At 47.0% G+C, this 27,779-nt stretch overlaps 3 protein-coding genes across 4 annotated transcripts in view; 1 reads left to right on the top strand and 2 right to left on the bottom strand.

Annotated features, from left to right (window-relative positions):
* Positions 1-324: 324 nt before the first annotated feature.
* Positions 325-26,637, bottom strand: VWA2 (von Willebrand factor A domain containing 2). Of its 2 annotated transcripts, XM_079312486.1 has the most exons (15): positions 26,603-26,637; positions 22,282-22,364; positions 22,140-22,198; positions 21,504-21,578; positions 18,823-18,956; positions 17,408-17,517; positions 9,286-9,480; positions 8,351-8,481; positions 7,605-7,737; positions 7,107-7,162; positions 6,172-6,279; positions 4,808-5,389; positions 3,937-4,488; positions 1,348-1,470; positions 325-662 (listed from the first exon to the last, which is right to left on the bottom strand). In XM_079312486.1, the coding sequence occupies exons 2-15, from the start codon at positions 22,332-22,334 to the stop codon at positions 529-531; spliced, it is 2,445 nt and encodes an 814-aa protein (XP_079168612.1). In that variant the 5' UTR covers positions 22,335-22,364; positions 26,603-26,637; the 3' UTR covers positions 325-528. The 2 variants fall into 2 exon arrangements, with proteins under 2 accessions (XP_079168612.1, XP_079168613.1); XM_079312487.1 differs by lacking the exons at positions 22,140-22,198; positions 26,603-26,637 and having other exon boundaries at positions 22,282-22,362.
* LOC306805106 (uncharacterized protein) lies at positions 10,733-11,981 on the top strand. The gene is made up of 2 exons (XM_079312493.1): positions 10,733-11,793; positions 11,827-11,981. Coding segments are annotated over exons 1-2 (1,032 nt in total). The 5' UTR covers positions 10,733-10,763; the 3' UTR covers positions 11,829-11,981.
* Positions 19,875-27,779, bottom strand: part of ADRB1 (adrenoceptor beta 1) — a 95,364-nt gene continuing 87,459 nt past the window's right edge. Inside the window, exon 3 of the transcript XR_013775117.1 lies at positions 19,875-19,892. The gene's annotated coding sequence lies outside the window, so the exon portion shown is untranslated. The remainder of the gene's footprint in view (positions 19,893-27,779) is intronic.

Here is a 27,779-nt window from a genome sequence, read left to right as displayed (position 1 = left end):
GTGGACAAACTGTATTTGGAGACAGAAACCATCACAGCCAAATAAATTCAGAGAAGAAAGCAGCATGAATAACATATGAAATAGAATAAACACTTGTAATCAATCACTTCTTCCTCTGTCTTCCTGCATGTAACAAGTCATTTAGTCCAGCACCTGGTTGCAAGTGCACCATCTGTTACACCCCTTCAGCAGGAGCTCCAGAAGTTCTCAGACTTCTACATATTTTTAGACTAACTCAGAGATCTCTCAAAATCTGTTAAAAAACCCCCAAAACAATCACAACCTTAAGACCTGGATAAGGAAATGCAAAATGCCAGAAAGAAATACTTAAAAACAAATATTTACTTCAATTATAAAGGAAACAGAGTGCTGGGAAGCCCAGTTTGTGCAATGCAGGAATGAGGAATGGCCTCAACACAGTCCCTGTGCTGGAGCAGCTCCATCACTGCCAAGGGCAGTGCTGGACAGTGCCTGTGAGAGGCAGAAAGTGTTCCTGGATGGAGAACTGGAGAACTGGAGCACTCAGGCTCAATGCCTCTGATCCATTTGCCTTTTGCTGTGCTGCAGGGCTCTGGAGAAGTGCTGCAAACCCCTTGGACTCCACTGCACAGGGGATCGTGGAGGAAGGGCTGGAGATCTTGGAGAATCACCCCGGAGAACTCCTGTGGCAGAGGAGAAGCGACATGAAGGGTGAGGGCTTTAGGACCAAGGGATAAGATCACACAGTCCACAAAAACCAAGCACTCCCTTAGCCTTGACTCACAGATGTTCGAGGCCAAAGGCTGGAAGTCAGAATTCCTAGGCTTAGGTAAAAAAGCAAAATATTAGAAGAGGGGAAAACCCACTTAAATTGAGAACTTCATGCTATGGGCACAGAGCCAGAACCTCCCCACCTGGCCATTGCTCCCCTGCTGAAGGGAAGGAAGGCAATGGGGAGGCTTTTACACTATGGAGAGCATTAAAAGGAATAGTGAGGGGGTCTGCTCCAACAGAAACAGCTCCCTCCCATTAAAAGAGAGTCAAATCCTTCCACCTAGGGAACCTAGGAAAGACTTTCTTCTAGAAAGGCAGAGGGAAAAGGGGAACAGAACAAAGTGGAAGATTACCAAAATTATTTGAGCTTCTTGAGCTGACCTCACAGCAACTCACTCAGTGAATGTATAAAAATGCACAGCTTCTCAAGAGAAACCCTTGCTCCCTTCAGCCCAAACCTCCCCATTTTCCATAAGATAGAGACCACATCAGCACCAAGACCTGGCCACCAAACAGCTGTCCAGGAGTTACAGCCAGTTCTCTGCTGCAGGGGAGGGGGAGCTGTGGGATCAGCCTGGGGACTCTGGTCCTTACTGGTGTCACAGTGGGGTCCCTCCCAGCCGTGGCACTCGCAGCGGTAGCTCCCCGGCCCCAGGATGCACACGCCCTGGTTCATGCAGGGGTTGGGCTTGCACAGGTTCACAGGGCTTCTTGCTTCTGCAACACACACAAGCAGAAGGGCAGGCTCAGGCACATCTGCATTATTACTAGAAAAGACCCACATCCATCAGGAATGCTGCAAAAAATGTCATTAAGGACGAATGGAACTGGAAAAACATACAAACACGGCAGAGGGTGCAAACCACAACCCCGTCTTGACACTTCAACCTAGAGAACAGAATGGCTTTTCTAGGTGTCCTAATCTGGAGGAGAATATGCCTAGTAAAGCTTAAAAGAGTAACTTAATGATAGACTGCATATCACAGAAAAGCAAAATGGAGCATCTGCAGAGCAGTGAGCACCCCCAAACTCCCCACATCCACACACGGACAGCACAGAGCAAGACACACGCCCTGCTCTAACAAATTCACAATCCCAAATGCCACTGAAGCTCAAACCTCACTTTGTCCCAGAGAGGATAAAAGTTTCCACTAGAGAGGAATAAGAAGTTGCCAGCTGGGAAACAAGGAAGGCATGAATGGAAAACAACACAGGGAAAATTTCTGGGCTTCTTCTCCATGAGAGAAGCCTGCAAGCACAGCCCAAGTTATTAGCCCTGCTGTTATGAAGTATGTGGCAGCTTTCCCAACCCTCTCAACACAGCAGAGCCCAGCTGTCAGCAGGGCTGGCAGGGTTCCACGCTGCCTTGCTGCCAATACATTAGGTTATGTAGCAGCATCCCAGAGGAATTTGCTTCCAGTCTGCTGGCAACACCACCCCGGTGTTGGTGAGGGTGTGAAATACCTCTGCTTAGCAATTATGTGGTGTAGAGCTGCTTGCCTTACTCTTTGCTCCAGGGTAGAAAAATCACAGAGAAAATGGAAAAAGGGGGAGAAGAAAGAATACAAATGCTATCCCCTATCTGTCAGGGAGTTTTCTACAGTTAGTTTAACAGACATTGTGCTCATTCTCTCTCTGCACATCAAGTCCCAACCTACACCTAACACTGGCAAAATTATAACTGAAATTCTTTTTTGTATTTTTTTGACAGTCCTAGACCTGTGACATATCAGTCTTTAGCTCCAGTTGATTTTATAGGGAACCAAGCTGCTTCAAAACCATTTTTGTCATCATGGAATTTCTGAGATGGGCTCCTGCCTGATAGTGTATTCCCAGGGATGAACACTTTTGCTTTCATTGGGCTGGGAGAGCCACTGGCAATGAAAGCTGGATCTCTTGGACACATCACTCATCTTCCAGGTGCTGCTGTTCCCTGGGGCTCTGCTCTACAGGTCAGTGTCCACTCCATCCCTCCACAGCAAAATCTCACAGTCCCTGCTTTGGGGAATCATTCTGCCACAACAGCATTTCTCTGAGTTCAAGCCTGCTGTTAATATACCTTAAATAAGGTTCTTGCACTTTGATGATCCAAATAACTTGTATTCCCATTAATCTGATTCACATATATTTAATACTTGAGAACTTTTCTCCTAAACCCTGTGTCTTTTTTTTCTGGACTCTTTTCAGATGAGCTTCAGAACTAATACCATATTTCAGGTATACAGAGGCAGGGTCTGTTTCTCAAATACTTTTATAATGAATCATAAATTTTTAAAGTCCTTTCACATACAGTGATTCTGTTATTAAGCCTTGGACTTGGCAGTAGAAGACTGAGTGAAGAACTGATCTTTGCATTGCCCTTGGTCCCAGCCTACCTAGTACAAACTGTGATTTACCTGCACATGAACTGAAAGCAGCAATTCAGTCTCAGGAAATGATATGCTATTACCCTGACTCATTAAACCTTGCTGTCTCTTCCCCTTCACCTCTGGCATTTTAGCTAATTTCAAGGTACAGTACATTGTTTTTGTAGTAACACAGCTGAAAGTACCACTGCAACAGAAACACACTGAAAAGCTCCAGGTAGAAACCATCTGCAGAACCTGCCAGGAGAGCATCTCACCCCAAAGAGATGATGCTGTAGCTCTGTCTAAGCCTGAAGAAAACATGGGTGTGCCCAGAGGTGAAAATTACCTCTGTGCTGAAGCTCAAACATGCTTCTTTTGATCTTATAAACGTTATAACAAAAGTAAACAGGTAGATGTTAAACTTAGGCTATTTTAAATGAGAAAACAAGGCCTGGTATTTTAACTAGGAGCACTGTCATCACCACTGTCTGAAAACTAGGGCTGCTGTCCTTTTGGAAAAGCTCATTTCTAGACAACATCCAAGTGTTACAAACTTAGTGTTAGAGCCATATTATTCCCCAGCTGAGGACTGGCACTCATGACTCAAAGTTTTGAAGAAACCTCACCTTACTTTTTCTACCCCCAAACATGAGCTTTACACAAGGATTTGAAAATTCTTTCCTTCCACTTTGAGGACAAGGATTCCCTGTGCCATAGTTTTCCCATCCATAAAATGCAAAAGATAGTACTGAGTTCAGTCAGTAAAACATCCAAAAAGCTACAAGAGCATCAACTGGTGGCACTGGCATAGAGTGATGACAGGAGGCTCTCCTACCTTCACAGATCCTTTCGATGATAAGGCCTTGGTAATAGTGCAGCTCTGCATAGGAGGAGATGTGTACCAGGTAGTTGGGAGACCCAGCAACCTTGAGCAGTGTGTCCCTCTCTGTGTCCCCAATGACAACCACGAACACCAGGATGCCATTGTGCCTCAGCTGCTGAGCTGGGGCAGCTGCGTCCTGCATGCCAGCCCCGCTGGTGAGCAGCACCACCACCTTGTTGACACCAGGTCTGGCTCCCTTCTGCACAGTCATTACATCACTGAAAACATGCAGCAAGGCACTGCCAGCAGAGGCTGAGTCCCCAAGGAAAGGCACCTGGTCGATGGCCTGCAGAACAGCAGAGTTGCTTGTGTGGGTGTCCAACGAAAACATTGTGTGAGCTCTGCTGCCATAGGTCACCAGGGCAATTTGGGTGACATCCCTGTCAATGATGAAGTGCAAACAGCTGCTCCTGACAAAGTGCCTCAGATGCAGAAAGTTCTCCAGGCCAACTCCAGATGAGGCATCCACAGCAAATGCCAAATCAAGGGACTGGGCCTGGCAGCCTGTGGAAAGGAGCACAAACATGACATCTCTCAGAATATATATCTACTTTCTGACTGAAAAACAGCAGTGAGAGGAAATAGTGGGCAAAATTCAACACTGCTGATCACTGACTATGAAGGCTGATCTCTGTCTCCTTCATACCCACAGGAAAAGATCCATCACAAAAATCACTCATGGAAGGTTAGTCCCTGAATGAGTGACTGACAAACAGAAACAAGGACATTCATCCTTCTGTCCTTCCCTCCTCCCTGTCAGAACTCAGGACAACTCTGCATGGTTTGGCAAACTTGTCCCACCATGCCCATACCACAGTCTCACCTTCAGGATTGCCCACACTGCAGATTTTCCTCTGCAGCTCTGGCATCCTGTTGAACAGGTCCTGAGGGTCTGAGTAGACAATGGTCTGCTGTGGACTGCCAGTCACCGTGGCCAGCTCTGCTCTCATGAAGCTGCTGCCTATGCCAATCAAGAAGAGATTTTGATCCTTCATGTACTTAGCAGCTTCTGCCACTGAATCCTGGGACTTGGAGTCAGTGAGGAGGACAACCACACGTGGGAGTTCATCCTGCACATCTGCAAAGACTGGGGAGCTCCTAAAACCGTGCTGTGTGATGTACTGCAGGGCTCTGCCAGTCAGGGTTCTTCCTCCACTGAAATTCAAGGCATCAATACTCTTCATGAGACTGAATGTGTCCTTGTGCTGGCCCAGTTCAATGGGTATCTTGACACCATCATCATACTGGGCCACCCCCACACTCACTGGTGAGTCCTGGCCCACCATGGCTTGGAGGAATCTCTTGAGGAAAGCCTTGAAGCGCAGGAACCCTTCCAGTGTTACCCCAGCTGAGCTGTCCATCAGGAAAAGGAGATCCACACTGCACTCCAGGCTCAGCTTTGCTGCTGGAAAGGGAGAGCCAATCAGTCATTGGCAGGGCAACCCCAGCAGGGAACTGCTACAAGCCTCTGTGTCCAGTAACCCAAACTTTTTTTTTTTTTCATATCATGAGCTGGAGGACAAATGAGCCAGGAGCAGGCTTTGTTTTGGTTGGATGCCAAACAAGCCTTTAGAGACAAGGAATATCTGTGGGAATTCATGAATTTTTGGATGGCAAAATTCAAATCAGAAATTACAACTCTCTCAGTGCTGTAGGCAAAACCTACTGAATGACACAATCACATCCTGGAGAAAGGAGAGAGTCCCAGCACCAGACCCTCCCCAATGACACCCTGAGACACTTTGAGCCTGGAACCCTGGTTCTGGGGAAAGTAAGTACAGGGTGTTTTCTAATAATCATTTTGGCTTTTTTACATTGAACCCCCAAAACCAGGAGCTCCTGCTACACCCATGTGTGCAGGGAAGGGACCAACAGACACATCCATATCTCTCCCAGTGACTCTGTTCTCCTGATCCCATGGCACCTTCATTTAGACACAAAGGCAGCCATGCCAGGGTGAGACTGTCAGTATTGGTGCTCTTCATACTCACTTGGTGTCTGAACAGCAGCACCCAGTGACTGAGCCTGACACAGTCATGATCAGCATGAGGATAAACTCAGCCTACCTTCTGGAGAAAAGCCCAAAGACTGTGGCCCCCACCCAGTTGTCCCCAGGTTGGCACAAAGGGCATCACAAAGGCAGGACAGGCTGAGAGGGAAGGAGACAGAGCCCAGGTTCACACCTACCACAGTGGATGTCTCCTCCATACCCCAGCAGGCAGATGCAGTGGTACCTGTCCAGTCCCTCTGAGACACAGGTGCCACCATTCTGGCATGGCTGGGAGTCACAAGGGTCTAAACAGGACAGGGAAGAGAAGGACAGGGAGTCATCAGGGAGGCTGCCCCTCCCCATCCCCTGCCAGCATGACCATCACTGTTAGTGGGAAAAGGATCACAGCTCTGCCCCTGTTGCTACAGAGTTTGAACTAACACAGGGCCATGTGCTCCTCACCTCCAGGGCAATTTCCATTTGGGATGGCTCTCCAGCAGGCTGTGACAAGAGAGCAAATCAGACTCTGACTTCACATGGGAACAATGTCAGTGACACCATACTCGAATAAACAGAGAATTGCTAAAGGTCCTGCAGCCCTGACAGATTTTCAGCAGCAATGAAGGGGTCATGGTCTGGCCTGCTGCTTGGACAGTGTTGTACTGATAAAGAAAATAAAGCCACTGTCATCTGAACTTGCAAAAAGGACTGAAAGACCTCAGCTATTTCAAAAGCCACAAAAACAGGCTGGTGATAGCAGGTGTCACTAACCTGATGCTGCTTATGGTACCAAGTGTATGACTGGAGGCATCACTGCACACTCCCCTGGCTGCAGAACAGTGACTCCCTGCAGGCACTGGGAACAGTGCAAGGCTCTGCCCCCAGGACACAAACAGATGAGGATTCACTGGCCCCTCCAGTTGAGAAGAAGTTACTGGGAGACATTTTAATCCAAAAGAACTCTGGCCATAGATACCCATGAGAAACAAAAAATGGATTAAATATCTACCTATCACAGTACCTTACTCAGAATAAAATTTTTGAGAAGTGAAAGCAAACCCTTGTCTTTTTGTTCTGTAGTTATTACATTTCCTCCTTCATAAATTAAAGGTTTGGAAAAGCAAAACCCTACCTGGACATACAGTTCGGAAGCACCTGGATGGGTGTTTTATCAAGACTCGCTTCCACCTGAAACAGGAAGAATAAGATCTGTCATGAATTTAAATATTAACAAGGTGCCTCCAAGGTGGGCATTATTGTGTCTTCAATGAAACAAATTTTCCTTTGAAAACACAGGTATTCAAAACAAGTTTTTTAAAAAACAGTCCATTCTAAACGAGATGGCAAAAAGCATAATTTCATCAAATCTACCCTTTTGTTTTTGAATTCAATTGCAATCTTTACATTTTAAGATTATAAATGTATTTTAAATACTCAAAAAATTATTTTGTTTGCTTGCTTCTCAGCCAATGATCAGAGCAGAGACACTTCCTAGGACTAGAGAATGTTTGTATCAGTCTTCTGAGGGATCTTCATCCCAGTAAGGAGCCAAGGTCAGATAAAAGTCTCATTAGTGTATTTGCTACCTCTCAGCCCCATTCATTTTTAGAGGTGTGGGTGCCCAGTTTACCTGATGAAAGGGCACAGTGAAGCCTGCACTGCATTGGGCTGCTTTGAGCCTTTCCAACACACATAGCTGCCAGCCTGCTCTTTCACAGTCTCCAGGGTCCTGCGTTCACAAGGGTGGGACTCAACTTTGCAGCCTGTAGCAAAGCAAAAGGCAAATTAGCATCAATTGCTCGAAAATACAAAGGCTGTTAAAAGAAAACAAGCATTTTCAACTATCTGACAACAGTAGATTGGGCAGAGCTTCCAAAAGCCTCTGTGAGACCCCAGAGGAGAAATTTGCTGTTGAAAATATCACCAGCCTATTCCACTTTCTGGGGACCTAAATATTCAGCCTCCTTTGCTTTGCTATACACCTCACACTACTGAGTTCATGGTCCAGTGACAGCTTTTCAGCCCTTTTGGTGCCTTTATCATTCATGTGTTTGATTTTCTGCTACCTCTGGACCACTCTAGTTCTACCCTTTCTAACTCCTGCAAGCCCCAGGAGCCAAATCCATTAGAAAATTTAACACAACTATATTTATCCCTCTATCCCCTGAGCAAAAGCCAGTATAATAATTTTCAGAAGTGAATCAGGATGCAGAAGGATTTAAGAAGTATTTGGAGGGCATGCCATCCAGTTTGGGCACCAGAGGCAGGTTACCTTGAAGTGCACCACCTGCTAATTCCCCTGTATCCTTCCTGATACTGCCTTATCCTCCTCACTCAAGCTAAAAGCATGGCATGGAGGGGGGCCAGCAGGGTTACCTGGAGCAGTGGCAGTGCAGACAGGGTCACTCAAGGTGCTGTACAGGCCGTTGGCAGCATCCTCAGCATCCCCAGCAAAGAGCAGGTGCCGCTCGGGGGGCTCGCTGGCCAGCACGTGCAGCTCCTCCCACCTGCCAAGCAAGGCACGGGTCAGCTGCTCAGTTTTCCCCACAAAGAACTGAGTCAAAACCAACCCTGTGCAACAAATAGAGAGTTGATGTAAAGCCATGACACTCCTCAGTTTCCAAGATCCTGCTGTGTTTAGTATCAGGCAGCAGCATAGCTCTGCTAAGTGGAAAAGTTTCCTTCATCAATTTTGGTGCTCCTTCTACATCAGCCACCAATTCACTGCTTCCTCCATGCCTGTATTAGCCTGCAAATACCTTTTTGTCATGGTTTAAGCATGGTATTCCTGAATTTAGTGCTCTCACTGAAACCAGGACCACACTTGCTGTTCCTCTCACCTCCAGCTGGCAACATGAAAGGCAAAGATCATGGACTGAGATAAGAACAATTTACTGGGAACAGAAATGAGATGAGAAATCACATAGTAACTGCAACAATAAAAATAATAATAACAAAAGGTATAAGACAAAATCTATTTATTTGGAAAGTCCATCTCAATACTAACTGTTTTGTCCACCACACTTTCTCCTTTCCTTGGAAGGAAGGAATGCCCTTTCTTTCTGAAGGGAGAAAGTCCCTTTCCCCCACCTCTGGCAATGATAAAGTGTTATGGATTATCTTCCAGATACAACCACAGCTACACCCCCTCAGATACAGGGGAAAAAAAAAATCAAGCCTGCTCTGGCAAAAACTAGGACACTTTTTCTCTTTCCAAAACTCCTATTTAGCCCGAGATGACCCCTCACTCACCAGGACTGGCCATTTGGCTAGCTGGGTGGGTGTCTACTTCCCACGCTGGAGTTTCCTACCTTGGAAATTTGATTCCCACTGCAAAAACTGTGATGTGTCTCTCCTTCACCTGCAGTGCAGGCACTGCAGTGCTGCCCTGGGACTTGCCATCCGAAATGATGATCAGGACTTCAGGGACACTTGAGTTTCTGCCACCAGGGAAACCCTTTTGGAGAATGTACTTCAGAGCCCGACCTGTCTCTGTGCTCCCACCTCTAGAAAGCAGGGATATAATCAGAAAAGAAGAAATCAAAATTCCTCCCCTGCTACTGAATTTACCATTTGCATTTCAAATTTTTACCCTCTGGTAGTGAAAAATGTAACCTATTTCTGCTTGTTGCCATACAGCATATCCATGGGGATGCCTAATCCTGTCATTCTTCTCTTCCAATTCACTGGTGTTTTACACTCACCCTTATGCCTTTCCTTTCCAATTCAGAGTGGTCTTCAAGAGACTTTTAACATACAGTGGAGTGTTTGTGCAATTGGTGCAGACACCAGAAACCTTGGATATTTGAATTTTATTTCTATCTTCAACAAATGTCTCTATGACTACTGTTTCTCTGTTGGATCCCAGAAACCTTGGATTTTTGAGCTTTCTGTGCTTTCTGGCACTGACCCCCTGGATAACACTGCTTTTGACCTGAGGCCTTGGAGAAGGCTTCGAAATTTGAGTGATGGAGTTAAAGACACAGGTGTGTAGTTAAACAGAAGTGTGCAATTTCACATGGTGAAGGGCTTTGAATTTGAAGGTTTTAGAATATAATAATAGGTATGGACATGATGGAGGATTTGGGGTGTTGTTTCCTTCCTGTGTTCTTCTTTCTTTTTCATGATTTCAGGTAGTAGTCTTTTGCTGGATGGTTAGTTCTGCACTGCAGGTCACAGAAGTTTGGCTATTGGGTCAAAAGTATAAATAATAGAGGTGTTAATTCTCTATTGGATTGTTTAGCTTTGAAAGATCTTGTAGCTAGCTAAATTCACCTCCATTTTGCTCACTTTTAGCTGAGTGTTCCTAGGTACACTAGGAGTAGCTAAAAGTATTGCAGAACTCTCTGTACTTTAGAGAAGATTTAATAAACAACCAAGCCCGAACACGAGAAAATTCGCCTTCTTTCGTGTTTTAATCCTGACTCTGAGTGAAGACAGAAGAGACTGCAGACAAGCCACTAATTAAGTGGTGCAGATACCACCTTCACATTTCTGAATCTGAAACCTGTGGTCATTTTGGCTGCTGGGGGGGTGCCGGGTGTGGCCCTTTGTGACACAGGGTGATGGCCAAAAGCCACTGTGACATGGCAGAGCCCGCCCTGCAGGGGGATCCAAGGGAGCCCCAGGCGCGGCTCAGGAGGCAGCAGCTCTGGCTTTGCTGTTCCAGAGGGGGTCAGACACGGAGGAGGAGGACAGGGTGAGCCCCAGCTCGCAGCCGCGGGCGGTGGCTGGGGCAGGGGACGGCGCTGGGCTGTCCCTGCTGGACGCCGAGGAGCAGGAGCCACGCATGGATGGGGACTGGGACCATGACACGGACCCAGAGCTTCCTGAATTCAGAGGTGCCACCTGCCAAGAGCTTTGCCTCTGGGAAGAAACGACAGCTGCAGAGTTTTACCAGCGACAAGCAGTGATGGGCCAGGATGTCTCGCCGTGGGGAGGAGGGAGACACCGCAGGCTGCATCAGAGGGAGGCAGGTGCGAGAGTCCAGTGGGGACATGGCACACGGCAAGAGCTGTGCCACTGTGGAGAAGGTGAGGCATTCCAGGAGGATGAGACACACCAGGACCTGTCCCAGTGGGAAGATCTGACGTATGAAGAGCTATCCCAGTGGGAAGGGAGGGTACAGCAGGAACTGTCTCTTTTGGAAGAAAAGGTGCAAGGCTATCCGCACACATTCCAACGGGAAGGAGATGAGAGAGACTCAGAGCTGTCCCAGGTAGGAAAGAACAGGAATAAGGAGCTATCACAAGGAAAGGACTCCAAGGTGCAGGAGCTGCCCCAAGGGAGTGGAAGGAGTGACCAAAAGCTGCCCCAGTGGGAAGGAAGTGCCAGCAGCCAGGGGCTGTCCCACAGGGCAGCAGGCAGCAGTTACAGGATACAGGACAAACCCCTGCCCCCAGAGAAGGACGAGGATGCCCAGACTCGTGCCCAGCAGGGGCCCAGCTCTCCCAGCAGCCTGGGTACCCAGCTGGCAGCAGAGGCAGCCCCTGAGCTGCCCAGCACCTCTCCTGCCCCAGGGAATCCCACGGAGGACGAGCTGGCAGCAGCTGCTGGTCCTGCGGGAGCTGCTGAGCAGGAGCAGCCCCTCGAGCCTCTGCCTCCCGAGCTGGAAAAGGCACCAGGCTCTCCTGCCCACAGGGAGGAGGTGCCATCAGCAGGGACAGAGAGCCCAATCCCTGCCCCACAGAGCCCCTTGCCCAGCCCATGGGGAGCCCAAGCCCCCAGTGAGCAGCAGGAGGAGGCAGACAGGGGATCAGTCCTGGCAGAGCAAGAGACTGAGGAGGCGGCCTTGGCTGGGGAGCTTGAGAATTCTCAGTGTGAAGATGAGAAACACACAGAACTGTCCCAAGGAGAAATCAATAAATACCAAGAAGGGACCGAAGGGGAAGCCTCATATGAGCAGGAGCTGCCCCTAGAAAGAGCTGGTAGGTACCAGGATGACTCCCAAGAGGAAGCCAGCTCTGGGCAGGAGCTCTGCCCAGCAGATACCAGTAGCTACAAGGAAGGCACTGGACAGGAGCTGTGCCCAGCAGAAACCAGTAGCTACAAGGAAGGGTCCCAAGGGGAAGCCAGCTTTGAGCAGGAGCTCTCCCTAGAAGAAGCAGGTAGGTCCCAGGAAAGTTCCCAAGGGGAAGCCAGCACTGAGCAAGAGCTGACCCAAGTGGAATCCAGTAGGTTCCAGGAAGCAGCTCAAGGGGAAGCCACCACTGAGCAGGAGCTTTTCCCAGCAGAAACCAGTAGCTACAAGGAAGGGTCCCAAGGGGAAGTCAGCACTGAGCAAGAGCTGACCCAAGCGGAATCCAGTACGTTCCAGGAAGGATCTCAAGCAGAAGCTTGTACTGAGCAGGAGCTTTTCCCAGCAGAAACCAGTAGTTATAAGGAAAGGTTCCAAGGAGAAGCCAGCTTTGAGCCAGAGCTGTCCCTAGAAGAAGCAGGTAGGTCCCAGGAAAGGTCCCAAGGGGAAGCCAGCACTGAGCAGGAGATGGTCAAAGTGGAATCCAGTAGGTTCCAGGAAGAATCCCAAGGGGAAACTTGCACTGAGCAGGAGCTCTCCCAGGTAGAATCCAGTAAGTACCAGGAAGGGTCCCAAAGGGAAGACTACATTGAGCAAGAGCTGGCCCAAGGAGAATCTAGAATCTACCAGGAAGGATCTCAAGGGGAGACCTGCACTGAGCAGGAGCTGTCCCTAGAAGAAGCCAGTAGGTATCAGGACTTTTTCCAAGGGGTAGCCTGTACTGAGCAGGAGCTGTTCCTAGAAGAAGCTGGTATGCATCAGGACTTTTTCCAAGGGGTAGCCTGTACTGAGCAGGAGCTTTCCCTTGAAGAAGCCAGAAGCCACTACAAGCTCTCTGACTCGGATGAACACATCATGGAAGAGCTTTTCCATGGTGATGTCCAAGAATTTCAAGACGGGGAAGAAGGCATGGAGCAAGACCTTTCCCAAGGACAAGCCAGTAGCTACTACAGTCTCTCTCACTGGGAGGAAAACAACGAGGTGTCCAACAGTGATGTCAGCAGCTACCAGGATGCTTTAGACTGCGAAGAAGGCATGGAACAAGACCTTTCCCAAGGACAAGTCGGTATCTCCCACCGTCTCTCTGACTGGGAAGAACACAGAGAGCATGAGTTGTCCTGTGGAGATGTCAGTAGCTACCAAGAAGTGTCTGGCTGGGAAGAAGGCATGGAGCAAGACCATTCCCAAGGAGATGCCAGTAGCTATCACAGTGTTTCTGACTGGGAAGAATACAGTGAGCATGAGCTGTCCCATGGAGATGCCAGCATCTATGAGGAAGTGTCTGACTGGGAAGAAGGCACGGAGCAAGACCATTCCCAAGGACAGGTTGGTATCTCCCACAGTCTCTCTGACTGGGAAGAATGCAGAGAGAGTGAGGTGTCCCATGGAAATGTCAGCAGCTACCAAGATGACTCAGGCTGGGAAGAGGGCATGGAGCAAGACCATTCTGAAGGAGATGCCAGTAGCTACCACAGTCTTTCTGACTGGGAGGAATACAGGGAGCATGAGCCATCCCATGGAGATGCCAGTATCTATGAGGAAGTGTCTGACTGGGAAGAGGGTGCAGACCAAGGCCATTCTGAAGGAGATGCCAGTAGCTACCACAGTCTTTCTGACTGGGAGGAATACAGGGAGCATGAGCCATCCCATGGAGATGCCAGCATCTATGAGGAAGTGTCTGACTGGGAAGAGGGCATGAAGCAAGAGCATTCGGAAGGAGAAGTCAGTAGCTACCACAGTCTTTCTGACTGGGAGGAATACAGCGAGCACGGGCTGTGCCATGGAGATGTCAGGAGCTATGAGGAAGAGTCAGACTGGGAGGAGTCCCCTGGGCAGGAGGAGCCCCAGAAGCGCCGCTCCTGCCTGCGGCGGGCGCTGCGCAGGCTCTGCTGCGCCTGCCTGGCCCCACTGAGCCAGGAGTAGAGCCTGCAGCCCTGCCAGCCCGGGCCCCACGGGTGGCAGCTGGCCAGCAGCCTGCCCCACGTCCTGAGGGAGCCACACGGGCTGCCTGTGCCTGCACATAGCCCTGCAGCCTCCGCAGAGCCCGCCTGCTTTGGAGCATCCCAAGCCCATCTCCCCAAGAGCAAACATTACCCATTGGCCAGCCCCAAACCGGCACCCCTGGGGACACTTGGTGCCAGGCCACTGAGGGGTGATGGCCAGAAACTCTTCAGGGTGGGAAGAGACCTTGAAAGTCATCCAGTCCCACCATCACCCTGGTGTCACCATCCTCCCCCAAAAATATGTCCCCGAGTGCCACATCCAGATGATTCTGGACCACTTCCAAGGACAGAGACTCCACCACCACCCTGAGGAACTTCTTGCAATGCCTGACCATTCTGTCAGGAAAAGATTGTTCCAAAATTTCATCAGAACCTCCCCTGGTGGGATCCAAGGACATTTCCTCTCATCCTGAAAGGATTACATGCTGATCCTTTGGGATTTTATCCATGATGAATGGGCACAGACAGGACTCAGGACTCCACTGCACACTGCAAGACTTTGCAAAACATAATTTGTCCAAAACAGAGGGAAGCTGGGTTTTAGAAATAGTAACAGTAAAAAAAAAAAAAAAAAAAGAAAAGAAACCAACAAAACAAAACCTCCCACAAAACACAACCAAAAAAACCAAACACAAAGAGAAAAATAATAACAGTAATATCAAGTTAAAATACACATCCACACGTCCTCTAGCATCACAGAATGGTTTCATATGGGAAGACCTCAAAGAACATCTAGTTCCAGCAGATTGTTTTCTGCTCTTTTTCTCTCTCTCGAGATCTCTTTCCTGTTTCTGTCTCTCTCCCTCACATTTCTTGCAAATAAAATTCACGTTAAAAAAAATGTGTATGTTGTCATCATATGGTCTCATCTGTGTCTTCATTTGGGCAGAGGCATCTCTCCCTAAAACACATTCTCTGCCCAGCCTGTCTTCATAGCAGATCTTCTCCAGCCCTCTGAGGATGTCAGGGCTCTCCTCTGGACTCATTCTAACAGGTCCACATCCTTGTGCTGGGGCCCCCAGACACAGATGATGTGCTCTTTGTAGGTGGGGTTTCAAACAATGAGCTAGAAGGCACAATCACTCCCTTGGCTCCTCACTCCTCTCCATGCAGCCCACCCCTGGGTTGGTTCATGGTTCTGGGCTGGCAGCACTGATTGCTGGCTCACTCTGAGCTTCTCCTCCATCCTCTCCCCAAGTGCTTCTCCTCAGCCCCTGCCCTGCTCTCCTTCTTCCCACACATGCCACAGACATGGTGGTGATAAAGCCACTAGAGCAGGGGGAACATTTCCAGCTGTATTCTAATTTGTCCAAGGATCCATGCTATAAATAATTTCCTGTAATTGCCTTTTAGGGCTGCTCTTATTGCTGTCCAGAGCAATCCAGGGGAACCAAACCACAAGTGCCAGTTCCTCCTTGGAGGATTCACATTCTTTGTCTGCACTGACACAAACACACCTCATTTGCTTTCTGAACATCCATCCTTTGCCCTAGCACCTGATTCCTGACCTGCTTGTTCTAGAAAAGCATTTCATCATGCCCAAGTTCACTGTTTTTCCATCTACACTCTGATTTTCACAGAAACTTTTTTTCATTTTGCACTTGCCAGGTCACTTTGCTTTGAACTTCTTCCTCCTCTGCACTCCACCATTTCCAAGCATCTTCAGTGACCATGTGTTCATAGCAAGTCCAAATTTGCCTTTTTCTGACCAGATGTCTGTGAGATGTTTCAGTGAATAGTGCTGTGCACAAGGAAAAACACACTGTGCTTAGTCAGGTGACTAAATCTTGATTAACTCAGTACACTGTGCCCATGTGAGCTCTGAGGATTAGAAAAGTTAATAAAGAGCTCATTAAATTCAGTTGCTTATTAATTTGCATTTAGAGCTTCACTGGGTTTTGTGGAAACAGAGTGGAAGTGTGTTTGAGGCATTATTCCAATAAGGATTTCCTGAAGTACAAGGAGATCTGGACTTTACCTGCTGTCTGTCTTCAGGGACAGCACTAAGAGCTGTAACCAGCTGCTGTACTTACATGAAAGAAATTCACATGAAATTTAGCTTGAGATTACCACCAAGTATGGCTGGAACTGGCCAACAAATTCCAAATCCATTTGGACAGCATTCACAGAGAGAGACTGGCAGTCTCCAAATAAATCACAAAAGCTTCACTTCAGTCTGCTGCTGCCTCCTTCCAAGTGCTGTCAGCTCTGGGCTGAAGTCAGGAAATGCCTCACTGGCCAAAGGCTCATCAGAAGCACATCAAGGAACCTTTCAACCAAGATGTCAAACATCCTTTTTTTTCAGAAGCCAACTGGAATCCATCCATAACTATTTTATCAACTTCAAAATGTTGGCTTTTCATTTAAACTAGATAAAACAGCCAGGGAAAAAGTCATTATTTCTGTTTGATCTGTCAGCATCCCTCTGTTGTCATCAAGGAAATGCAGTGCCAGACAGCAAATGCTGCTTCACTTTTTCTGCTCTCAGAGACTTTTGAACAACAACCAGAGAGAGGGAATGTGGTTTGGTTTTTTTTTTAAAGTTTTTCCTGTAACAGTAGACAAGAGGTTTTATTGATTTGCTAAACTCATCAAAAGAAATACAACAAAATCCAGCCAGCTGATCTTGCTTGAAAAATGCAAAACTGATCACATTTGCTTGCAATATGTGCAACATCCTGAGAGCAAAAGATATCCATGGGAAATGTTGATCCAACCCTTAGTCCTAATGCAGATTAGTTAAAAAAGTAGATATCCATAGGCCTTACCAACTATCACCAAAACAAGTGCTATTTTGGAGTGATTGCCAGATCCTTAGTAGATCCAAATGTATTTCTCCAAGATGGAAAGTTTGGATTTAAGGCTCTAAGGACAGCTCTTCTTTGGATTTCTGGCTCCATTTCCTGGAGTCATGGGAAGACATCCAAGTCTTAACATTCAGAAAGAAAAAAGGTTTCCACCTGAAAACCTGATCCTCTTGAATTCAGCAAGCACACAGAGATATCTACAGACCAGCAGTTTGTCACTAACTCACAGGACAAAGGAAATTGTAACCCACCAAAAACTGTGCAGCCTTAGCTCAGCCATGAGAGAACAACATGCTTGCTTTTCCATGGAGGATGTAACCCACTGCCTGGCTCAAATAGACAGAAAGACCTGGAAAACTCACTATTTACCATGCTATAATAGAACTCTGAAAACTTTGTCCTGTATCAACTTTCATTAATGCAGACCAGGTTTCACATTTTTAGTGGATTGTGGATCATGAACCACAGTGCTCATTCACCTCCCTCCCTGGAGAAATCACACTGGTGCAAGCCCAGCAGAAGCAGAGATTTCTAAACCTCAAAAACCCTCTCAGTCCAGAGATTATTCATGGCCCAGAAAAAGAGAAGAGCTGTAAAATAAGCTGACCTGAACACAGTCCTCTTGATTCTCTCTTTCACTTCTTGTTTGGTTGGATAAGAATCCAGTGGGAATTCAAGGTGGGGAGTTGAGCTAAACTGTATCATTCCCACACGGACCTAAAAGAAAAGGTTATGAAAGGTTATGAAAGGTGTCTGTGCAAGTTTTACTCTTCTGATCAATTTACAAACTTGGGAAGACTAAATTGTATAGAGGCAAACTCTGTTTTTGCTGTCGAGCCACAGGCACTCTAAATGAACTTAGAGCAAGAACTCCAGTATTATCTATACAGACTATAAACAAGGCAAAAAAAAAGTTTATCTGGAAACAACAGGAGCCTCTGCTGCAGTTAGAGGCAGCTCAGGATCTGTATTTATCCACTCAGAGCAGCCCCAGGGGCAGTAAATTTGTAAATAACACCTTCTGCACCAACCCATTTAGACACTGTGCAGGCAACCTTTCCATTACTAGGAGCAGCTCCCTCTGGCACTGAGCACAACAGGCAACACAAACCAAAAGTTTTTCTAAAAGTTCCTCTAAAACCATTTTTTCTAGTTGAAAAAGCAGATAGGCTGAATGGTCTGTACATCCAGAATACCTCACTGAACTCTTACATGAAGTATTATGGAATGTGACAATTTCAAAGATAAAAAGACTACTAATTTCTAGTCCAGTCTATGGGAGGATTAAGTGAAAGACTAGCAGAAATATGGTATTTAAAAAATAAAACACACCACCAAATCTGCAAATATGAAATATTTACTGACACAACCTTCCCAAAGACCTGACATTTATTGGGAAAGGCTCTGGCATGGAATTAAATCCAGCAACCATCCCAGCCTGCTGCAAGGCCCTCGGCTGAGGTAGTGCTGTGGGAATGGTGCACACCTGGAACTGCAGCCAGTCTGGCTTGAAATCCCCTCAGACAAACCCCAGGATGTGTCACTCAGGCCCAGAGGTGCCTCAAGGCTGACTCCAGGGACCAAGACCTGAGATTACAGCAGCACAGCACCCCTCCCCTCTGGGGGAAGGAGAGCAAGCAGACTACAATATTTACATCTGTACAGAAATGTAGTTAAATTCCCAGAGATTAACCTGCAGCTTTCCAGGGAACAGCAAGAGAAAGATCCAACTAATCTATCAGCTTCCAAACCAAAATGAAATCAGTTAAAAAACCCCCAAATTATAATCTTTAACCTGAAGGATTATGTCTTCCTTCAAGTTCAAAAAGAACTGTTTAAAATCTGAAGAATCAAGAAGCATCCTCCAATCCCACTGCTTCACAAACTGCATCTTTCTGAATAAATGCTCTGCCCCCAATGGCAGCTGGTATCTTGAATTTGCAAATTCAATCAGCATGTTATCACTGGCCTTAAGACATTCTTCCAAGCTATTTGAAAATTGAAGATATTCCTGATACTCACTCTGTCTGGATGGATGTCAAAGGCATCACAGAGCTTGGCTGCAAAGTGCTTGGACTTTTCAAAGCTTCCCTTGCCAATGCTGTAGGAGCCATCCAGGAGGAAAAGGACATCTAATGAGGCAGAGCACTGCATCACTAGGAGAAAAGGTATATACACTGTGAAACTGCACTCTGTTAGCCCTACTCTCTGGAGCAGACAGCCAAGAGCTAAAAATCCAGACAAATTGCAGAGTATGGACTGGGGCAGCCCAGTGCACACAACCCAAAGGTCACATGCACCCTGCTCTGCAGCAGCTGCAGCTGAGCTCTCAGTCTGCCAGGCTCAGAGTTCAGAGCCCCAGGCTGGCCCCAGCAGCAGCACAGGAGCAGCCAGTGCAGTGAGGGATCACAAACACAGCAGGGATGCTCCCAGAGAGGACAGGGAGAGGGGCTGAGCAGCAGGGAAAGGGGAGCCCTGCCCAGTGGGACCTGCAGGTGCTGGAGTCAGTGAGCTGGGGGATTCTCTGAATTCTTCAGAGAGAAATCAGAGTGCAGGGGTTGAATTAAAGCCTGTGGATGGGTTGAAGTATATTAAGCCACTCACACATAAGTTTTAGGATAAGTAAGTGAGTCAGTAAGTTTTAATAAGAGCTCTAGTGCTTTTAGTAAGTGAAAGGTTTCAAATGCCAAAGAAGTGCAAGTTCTAATGAAGATTAAAGAACATGCTAATGCTTTCAGTAGAGGCTCCAGGACCACAGCTGTAGACAGGACTTAGATATAATAGAGTTATAGTTAAGAATATTGCTTACATTTTTCAGATAGAACAAGATAGGTTGTATGCATAGTCCATATGTAACCTGGCATGTTAAGAAACTAGAACTCTAATAGGTTAAGGACTGGTGGACTGAGTTTGTGTCTTAGCTTGTTGGGAAAATCCTGTATAAGAGTTTGTACTGGGGAGAGTTGGGGCTTTTTAGCCATCTGCCTTTTACCAGGGCTTTTAACCATCTGCTCTTGCCACTTGCTTTTGCCATTGCTTTTCTGCTTGGCTTTTGAGACTGATGTGCTTTGTAATAAATAACCTTTTAGCAACTATTAGCTGCTTTGCTCATTTAAGATAACCTGACAAAGTTGGTGCCTAGAGCACTGGAGATCTTAACCTCCCATTCAGGCTCTCCTAGCCCAAGGCACACATGAAGATCCAGGAGGAATTTGCAAAGCCACCTGAGCCCCACAGAGCCCAGTGTGTTTCACTTGCAGACAGGCTCTGTTGTTGCAAAACAGGCTCTGATTTTCCTAAACATGAATTCACTGAACAGCTCCCAGACACTGACAGAAACACTTTTCATGAAAATCTGTCTTTTATCTCTTCTTCAGAGATGTGTCTTTGTATCACCCCTGCCTGCATGAACATGACTGCTCCCAAGTTTCTGAGGTGCTTTTGCTGCAATTGCACTGACATAAATAAATAAATGGCAGATTGCAGATTATCAAGAGTGATTTTCAAAGCATTTAAAGGGAAATTTGAAAGTCTCCTCTGCAGCATTTGGAGAATCAACTTCAAGGGAAAAAGAATACAGAAGTTCAACAGAGATCAAGCACACCCACCCCTTAAGAGCTGTTTTGGCCAGTGATATTCTCCCCCCATTATTATAATCTTTTTATTACCACTACTTTTCCCAAATCATTCCTGCTAGCCAAAACCTGGATTTATAATTAGGGTTTTCTAATAGCAGATTACAGGGATTGAGAGTTGTGAGGCATTCCCTTCTGGGTCACTGGTTCTCCTCACAGGGCACCCAGCCCTGCCCTGGGGAGCTGTGTTGGACAAGCTGGAGCACTGCTCCCTGCCAGCACTGTCCCAGCTTGTCAGCCTTGCCCTGGGAGCTGGGCTGGACCTGGAGCTGCAGCAGGGCTGTTATTCTGCTTAAGCATGCCCAGGGAAAACTGCAGAGCCCCCAGACTGGGCTCAGCATGGAGAAACACTCCTCTGCAGCTGAGGGGTGCAATGATCCCTCTACAGGGATCAAAGCAGGATGTCTGCACACACCAAGGGACTCTTGGGGATGTGCAGCAGGGAGAGACACTCAAACACCCATCCTTGGGATGGAAGCCTGAGCTGAACACATGGTGCTGCAGGATAGAATTGAGGGCATGCCTGGCATAGGAATAAACGCAGTCCGTTCCTTGACAATGGAAAAAAAAATAGCTGTCAGGGGAGAATTCACCAGAGTTTATAACTGATTGCAAGAACAGCAAGGGAGCTGCAGGTGAACATGGGCAGCCAGAGCCCCATCACTCCTGCTCCCAGCAACCTGGCTGTGCTGACTTTACAGCCTGAAAAAACTACCCATGTGGGAGGTCTGATCAAATGTGCAATTAAACACAGCTCTTTGGATCAGGACTGCTTGGAGCAGGCTCTGAAGGAACTGACAGAAACACCATCCAGTTAGCAAATAGCCAGTCTGGGAAAAATAGAGAAAATCATGTCCCAGGAGAGCTAACACTAATGAGGAATAAAGGCAGGCTAGGATGGAGGCAGCCACAGTGCTGTGACTGCCAGAGCATTGCTGGGGACTTCATGGACTGAAGAGGGGCAAATAAATGTAAATAACTACAACAACAAAAAACTTTAAAAATCTCAAAACAAAACACACCAAAACCAAAGAAAGAAGGAAATCAGAAATAGAAAAGAAAACTTACACTGGCCAGCAGCTGAGATCTTAGCAATCATCTCCTGGCCAACGTGGATTTGTTGTATACCCAACACCAGCAAAGCTGTGGGATCAAACAGAAAAACATCCATGAACATGACATACAGGATTTAACCTGTAACAGCAAAAATGCTGGTTTGCTGTACAGGTTTCATAGTTGCAAAAAATAATTTGGTGACCCAGCAGTGTATCTACATCAGGAAATCCCTTCTAGCAGGGACACAGCATGAAAAATGGCAAGGACATGACTCCAGCACACAGGACAGTCTCTCAGCTCACTGCATGCAGGGTCACAGTGCAACAATGACAGCCAGGCCAGCATTAGGCTTCTGAGATTGCAGCCATAAACATGGGTCGATTTACACACTTTAAATATCATAACATCAGCTTTTTCAGTTAGACATTTCACATACAGATCAGCCACATGTTCAAATTCTCAGAAAAGCTATTTCTCCAGGTACTATTTTCTCTCCTTTTGTGTGAAACTATGCTTCAGAAGTTTATCCCTAAACCTCCTGGAGAGGCACTGATTTAGCTCTCAATTCCTCAGAGTGAAGAACTCCAGCTGGAGATAAGGAAGCACCCAAGACAAAAAACCACTAATGCAAAATGGCTTTAAACATACCTTGGGAAAGCAGGAAAATGCAGATGGACTCAAATGACAAGAGGTTCACGGTGACAAATCTAAAGGAAAAGAAAAACAAAAACCAAAAAGAAACAAAAGGGGAGAGGAATAGAAATCCAATTCCTAAAGCCAATTTCTTTACCTGCAGCTGATCATCTTCTTCCTGGATGTCTCAGGTGATGAGCTCAGAAACATTTTGTCTGAGAGGCAAAAATAACTCCTGCCCTGGGGAGAAGAGTGGGGAACAGACAGAAGGAAAAACCATGAAAATGAGGGAATAATAGAAAAGGAAATCTCTCAACAGACTCCTTTCCAATCTGAGAGAGCAGTCCTGGTGGGCAGGGACAGCCAGCCCTGCCTCCTCCCCTCCCCACCCTGTTCTTGCAACTCCCTTTCCCAGCTGAGCTCAACTCAATTTTCTGCTCATTTTTCCTTTGAAATCTGCAAGGCTGCCATCACTTTCAGTGACACTTTCAAGCATGCCCAGATTTAGACCAAATGTATCTGGTAGAGCTGTTGGCTTTGCATTTCAAAGATGTATATTTATTTTTTCTCTGGATTAAAAGCACTCACTAGACCAGATTCCTGATGGGTCTCTGCCCCTGTCATTGCAAAAGCAGATTTTCTTAATGTAGTTAAAGACAAGCAAGTGTGTTTCTTGATAACTAGCTATATTAACTGTTTTTCCAGAAAGAAGGGGCTTTTTCTAAGGAAAGACTTGTCTCTGCAGCAAATGATATATCCCCCACATCAGACAAGGCAAGATACCTAAAGCAGGCCATGCTCAGTTACCTGCACAGGTACAAAATGAAAAGGGGATTAATAAATCCCCTCTGGAATTTCCCCACCAGGGATTACAGACACTGTAACACTGTCTTGCAGTGTCAGTGCATCAAGCATCACCATTCAGCACATCCTCCCAACATCCCCACCAAAGGAACAGATCCCAGGCTTGGCTAAGCAAAGGGAGATCAATGAAGAACATGACTCTGTTGGGGAAGCCCCAGTGTGTGTCCTCAGGGGCTTCAAGCCCTGCAAATGCCAGAGGAAAGGCGATTTTTCTGCCATGCCTCAAGGACAGTCTCTCTGGGAGCTGATTGCAGAGTGCACATCACCCAAAGCCAGACAGGCCTCTGCTTGCAGTCAGGGGTTGTGGGATTTCACATTGTTTTCATACAAAACATTGACAGGTCAAGATGTATCTATGGCTTGGTTTTATCTTGTGTTTAAATCAAGGAATCTGCAGGATGAATTATTTGCCTTTTAGCCCAGCCAGACTCTCAGCAACAAAAATTCAAAGAAAACTTTATCATCACCTGCTGCTCATCAGCATCAGCCCAGGATTAGCAGCAGCAACCTTAGCAGCTCTGGTGGGGGGATGATGTGGTGAGTGAATGACATTTTCATTTTATCTTCTCAGCCATCAAGATAGGGAGTTTTAATAATGTCTATCTCAATAATGAGTAAAAAATATATTTTTTTAAAACCACACTAACTCAAAACTTCTGGTTTTGTAGTCACATTCTCACTTGGACACATGAACATGATGGCAACTTACTCAAAGCTGAGTAAGAGTTGTAACCATGTGTACTGTGCTTGGAGGAGTGAGACCAGAGATGGGAGAGGTAAAAGAAAAAAAAGCTCCTCTTGACAAGTACCTTCCCAACGTGTCTTTCAACACTGCAAAATATCCCTCCTTTGAATAGGGGAGGAAGCAGGAAAGATTACACTGTATATTCATTAAAACATACTCTCAACAAGCCAAACAACCTCCTGTCACTGCTGAGGAGTGGCCCCAGCTTGCTGAGAGGAGCTCACTGCTACGTGCTCATCTGATGTTCAGATGCAGGGAGGGAGAGAGGAGACCAATCATCCTGTCTCCTTTTTCAGTCTGTCTCAGCTTGATTTCCATAAGTAAATTTTACTTTTTTCTTCTTGCCAACGTTTGGAGGCAGTGGGCAACTTCTTTTGGGAGCACCACACATCCCCTCTGCCCAGCCACAGGCATTGCTTGGGGGCAGGTCACAGTGAGATCTGAAATGGAAGGGGTGAGAAGGAGGACAACAGGAAAATGTTTAACTTCTCCCTAAAACAAATATCACAAATTTCAGTCTAAAAGTTTTGACAATGTTTTTCTCCAAGGAATAAACAGAATCAAATTTGCAGAAGATGCTCTGCAAAACCAGTTTATTTATTCTCTCCCACCCAGTTCTGCAATTAGAGAGTTTTGAGAGGCTCTTTTTCTCTGTGCAATAGAGACCTTGATCTTGCAGCCCTGCTCACATGGGGTACTGTCAAAATCAACATGCTGCAGATCAGATCCTGTATGACCCCTGAGTTACAGAATAAAAGACACTTTTCTGACCTGAGAGCTTTTGCTAAACTTGCTGTGTAGTTTGTTCTGACAGAAGTGCTGATGCTACTGACTTTGCTTGTGGCTAGAGAAGCAGGAGTATCTCCATAAATGTGTCACTTTTTAAGTCTTATGCCACATGCAAACCCACCCAGTGGAGCTGGAGCCTGCCTGAGCATCACAAGCACATGATGCTTGCAGCAGTGGGCAGCCAGTGTGGATGCTGGGAAGAAATGTTTTATGGAGTGGCTGAGAAAAGGGGAATGAGATCTGCAGGAATTTGGTGCCCTAGGACAAAGAACAGCATATGAAAATAAATAAGCAAACAATGTAATTATATTGAGGTTATAAAAGCATACATGTTACTCACACACCCTACTGAGAACTCATTCAAGGCTATGGGTTCTGGAGCAATTACTGTAATTGGTTTTGTCACCCTCACCTGAGCTGTGCAAATCTGGGCAGGGTGTCCAGCTGGGTGTCTGGCCTGACCTGCTCTGCTTTGCACCAGCCAGAAACATCCACACCTGAGGTGGCTCAGCTGCTGACCTGCCTGTGACAGGAGCAGGTGTGAATGGTTCCCAAAGAATGGAGTAGGAGAGCTGCAGTGATTCCCTACAGCAGGGGCTGAAGGGAGAGAGGAAAATTCCTTTTTTAACATCTCTGGCATTCAATGTAGCTCTCACAATATGTTACGTGCTGAGATCATCTCATACCCACCCCCTATTACAAAACTAACCCAAATGCTCACCTTATCTTCCTGCTGTATCTCTGTGAGACCCTAAGGACAAACCTCAGCCTGGGATTATCTCCATGGTGTCTCTCCCACAAACAGGCACAAGCTCTTGCCTGCATGCATTTTCAAAACAGTGGCCTGTGGACCCTTCCTAACGGCCCTACTTCAGAAAGTAGGGATCTTCCACATGAGTTGTTGTTGTTGTTGTTTTGTTTTTTTGTTTTTGCAGGGGTGAGAGGGTGAAGTTTTGTTTTGTTTTGTTTTTAAGAGCTGTGTTAGGTCAAGAGCGACCTACTTATTCCTCTTAGAATCTTCCTGGAAGACCCAGAAATCCTAAGAGCACACACAGAAGATGACATAGTTGATACCCCAATGCACAGCAGATGAGGAGTGGGTCAGAACACACACTGTCTGTCCAGCACAGCCCTCACTGAATAAAGTGGGAAAATCTGATTGTGTGGAGGATGTATCTCACAGTGATGCCTCATCTTTACTGTGCAAAATAAACAAAAAAGCTACTTTAATTTCTTAAATGAGGTATCCGGACACATTGCAGGGATCATTCCAGGCCCTTCTGTCCTTCCTTGATTATCAAGTCTTGATCACTTTGTTATAGCGTCTTTTGCAGAAATATTCCTATTACAGACATGAGACACAACCTGCTGGAAAGCCTGCCCTGGCAGGCTCAGCATTTCCCTTGGCTGCACCCCAAAAGTGCTAGAAACACGGGCTCCATCCCCTCCCCGGGAAGGCTCTCCTGGGCTCCATCCCCTCTCCGGGAAGGCTCTCCTGGGCTCCATCCCCTCTCCGGGAAGGCTCTCCCGGGCTCCATCCCCGCCCCGGGAAGGATGTCCCGAACTCCATCCTCACCCCGGGGAGAATGCTCGGGCTCCATCCTCGCCCCGGGATAGATGCTCGGGCTCCATCCCCTCCCCGGGAAGGCTCTCCCGGGTTCCATCCTCGCCCCGGGAAGGCTCTCCCGAACTCCATCCTCGCCCCGGGAAGGCTCTCCCGAACTCCATCCTCGCCCCGGGATAGATGCTCGGGCTCCATCCCCTCCCCGGGAAGGCTCTCCCGGGCTCCATCCTCGCCCCGGGAAGGCTCTCCCGAACTCCATCCTCGCCCCGGGGAGAATGCTCGGGCTCCATCTCCTCCTGGGAAGGATGCTCGGGCTCCTGGGAAGGCAGCAGCCCGGAGCAGCGGAGGATGAGCCGGGCGGGGGCTGCCCTCGAGCCCCGCTGCGCACCCGGCTCTGATGAGCGAGAGAACCCCCAGCACCTCCGAGCCCTACACGGCCCCTACCCTCCTAGTCGGAGGTTTAAGACGTTCTCAATTAATAAGAATGGGAAAAAAGCTCTCAGAGCCACACTTTACCTTTTCCCGGTACTCTGCACGGCCCCAGTTCACCTGCGGGGGCTACGAGCAGCCTTCACCCCAGCTGGATTTGCACCGCGTTCGGCTGTGACCCACATCCACCGCAGCCTGGAGCTGTGACTGCGAGCTGGGGGAGGCGGGGAAATCACCGCAGAGCACCCACAGCGCTGTAGGCTACTTTTAGAAGGACTCCGTACAGCCAAAAATGTCAGCGCTGTAGGCTACTTTTAGAAGGACTCCGTACAGCCAAAAATGTCAGCAGCCCTGGAGCACAGCCAGCAGCGCTGGCAGCAGCACCAAGCAGTACAGCCACACGATCCCTCTGCCTCACAGCAGCCCCAAAGCAGCTTCATGTAGGACTCAACTTTTTATTGAGAACGTTTTTGAGAATGTCTTCCCTAATGCTTGTTTTTCCCACAGGTAACTACTCTTGACCTGTGAGTACAAGTACCATAATCACACCTGGAGGAAGGATGTAAGGGGCCTCTTTTAAAAATTATGTTTTGGTATTAGGCTATTATTAGTATTCTCTGCCAGTAGTAGTAGTTGTACAGATCTGAGCTCTTTTAGTCAAAGTACAGCTTGCACACCTCTTCCCACACACTTTTTGAAATGTACAGGCAAAACATACCCTTGTGTCTACCTCACAGTGTGCAGTTAGGAATGGAACACATCAAGTGCTAAATAATAAATTTCAGTCAAACCTAATAAGCAAAGTATACTCCAGTTCCTCCAACAGTGCTTCATAAATTAAAATTATCTTGTAAGGATAAAAAAAAAAGCCTTGTTGTTTTGCAGTGTGAGGTAATTTTTTATTAATTTCGTACTACTTCCCTTTCAAAAGTGCTGTTCTAGACTTCCAGTTCACTTCTTTTCTTTGTTCAGAAGGGAACAAGGATTTTATTTGCAAGAATCTTCACATTTTGCAATGCTTTTGGCTACTGCAGTCAAACTTACTGCATTTCAGAAGGCAAGTGCTAGGAGAGGGAGGATGTGGATAAGTGTGTAAGAGGTGTGGGACATCAGTGAAACATCAGTGAAGTGCTTTGCATGGGGGCAAATGCTTGTGCAAGTCACTCTGGTCCCAGGGACTCAAAGACACTTGACAAAGTCACAACCAGGGGCATGAATAGAACTCTAGAAATCCAAGTGCAAGCATTCATCTATTTATTAGTTA

This window comes from Erithacus rubecula (assembly GCF_903797595.1).
Source record: "Erithacus rubecula genome assembly, chromosome: 9".
In the NCBI taxonomy this organism is placed as follows: domain Eukaryota; kingdom Metazoa; phylum Chordata; class Aves; order Passeriformes; family Muscicapidae; genus Erithacus; species Erithacus rubecula.
This window is presented reverse-complemented; position numbering and strand designations above follow the sequence as displayed.